The sequence below is a fragment of the Meleagris gallopavo genome, unplaced genomic scaffold, assembly GCF_000146605.3.
Source record: "Meleagris gallopavo isolate NT-WF06-2002-E0010 breed Aviagen turkey brand Nicholas breeding stock unplaced genomic scaffold, Turkey_5.1 ChrUn_random_7180001856798, whole genome shotgun sequence".
Lineage (NCBI taxonomy): Eukaryota > Metazoa > Chordata > Aves > Galliformes > Phasianidae > Meleagris > Meleagris gallopavo.
The window spans coordinates 3,624-4,481 of record NW_011122935.1 but is presented as its reverse complement, the minus strand read 5'-3'; the positions used below and the strand labels follow the sequence as shown (position 1 = coordinate 4,481).

General features: G+C 59.9%; 1 protein-coding gene across 1 annotated transcript in view; it reads left to right on the top strand.

Moving 5' to 3' along the window:
* Nucleotides 1–450: 450 nt before the first annotated feature.
* LAMTOR1 (late endosomal/lysosomal adaptor, MAPK and MTOR activator 1) overlaps nt 451–858 on the top strand; it is a 1,660-nt gene continuing 1,252 nt past the window's right edge. Inside the window, exon 1 of the mRNA XM_019611065.2 lies at nt 451–627. Coding sequence (XP_019466610.1) covers nt 596–627 — 32 coding nt within the window. The 5' untranslated portion in view covers nt 451–595. The remainder of the gene's footprint in view (nt 628–858) is intronic.

The window sequence follows — 858 nt, the reverse complement described above, 5'->3', positions numbered from 1 at the left end:
CTATGGGGTCGGTGTGGAACTATGGGGTCGGTGTGGAACTATGGGGTCGGTGTGGAACTATGGGGTCGGTGTGGAACTATGGGGTCTGTGGGGGGGGTCTGTAGGGGTCAATGTGGAACTATGGGGGTCTGTGGGGGGGGTCTGTAGGGGTCAGTGTGGAACTATGGGGTCAGTGTGGAACTATGGGGTCAGTGTGGAACTATGGGGTCAGTGGGTGAGAACGACGTCAAGCTGTTGGATGGCACCCAGTGTGGAAGGAGGGGAGGCTGTGGAGGTGGGGAAGGGTCTGAGGAACGTGTCCCCATGGGGGCTGTAAGGGTAAGCAGGGGTGGGCAGAGGGCTGCTGTGTTTACTGACCCTTCCTGGGGGATCTGGGCAGTGCTGTGAGGTTGGAAGGAATCGGGAAAGAGCAACCGGGGGGTAAGTGGGGAATCGGAGCCCGTTGCTTCTCTCCTCCTTCTCACAATCCTCTGACTCTTAGGAAGAAGAGACAAAGCGGCTGCTGGAGCCGGCTGCCAGCCCTCCCAACAAGGCACTGAATGGAGCAGAGCAGAGCTGTCACAGCCTGCCCTCAGCCCGCACGGACGAGCAGGCCATGCTGTCCTCCATCCTCGCCAAAACGGCCATGTAAGCCCCTCGGGGTCGGGGCTCAGCTCGAGCTGCCCGCTCTGCGTGGGCTCCTCTCTGCTGGGACGTGCTCAGAAAAGAGCAAAGGAGCAGTGAAAACCAGCCAGGAGAACAGGAGGGAAGCGGGGGGGGTTGTTCAGTGTGGACAAAAGAGGGCTGAGTTGCCCTCAGTGCGCGTCCATGAAAAGAGGGTGAAAGAGATGTCGCTTTCTTTTCCTCGGGGGTGAGGGG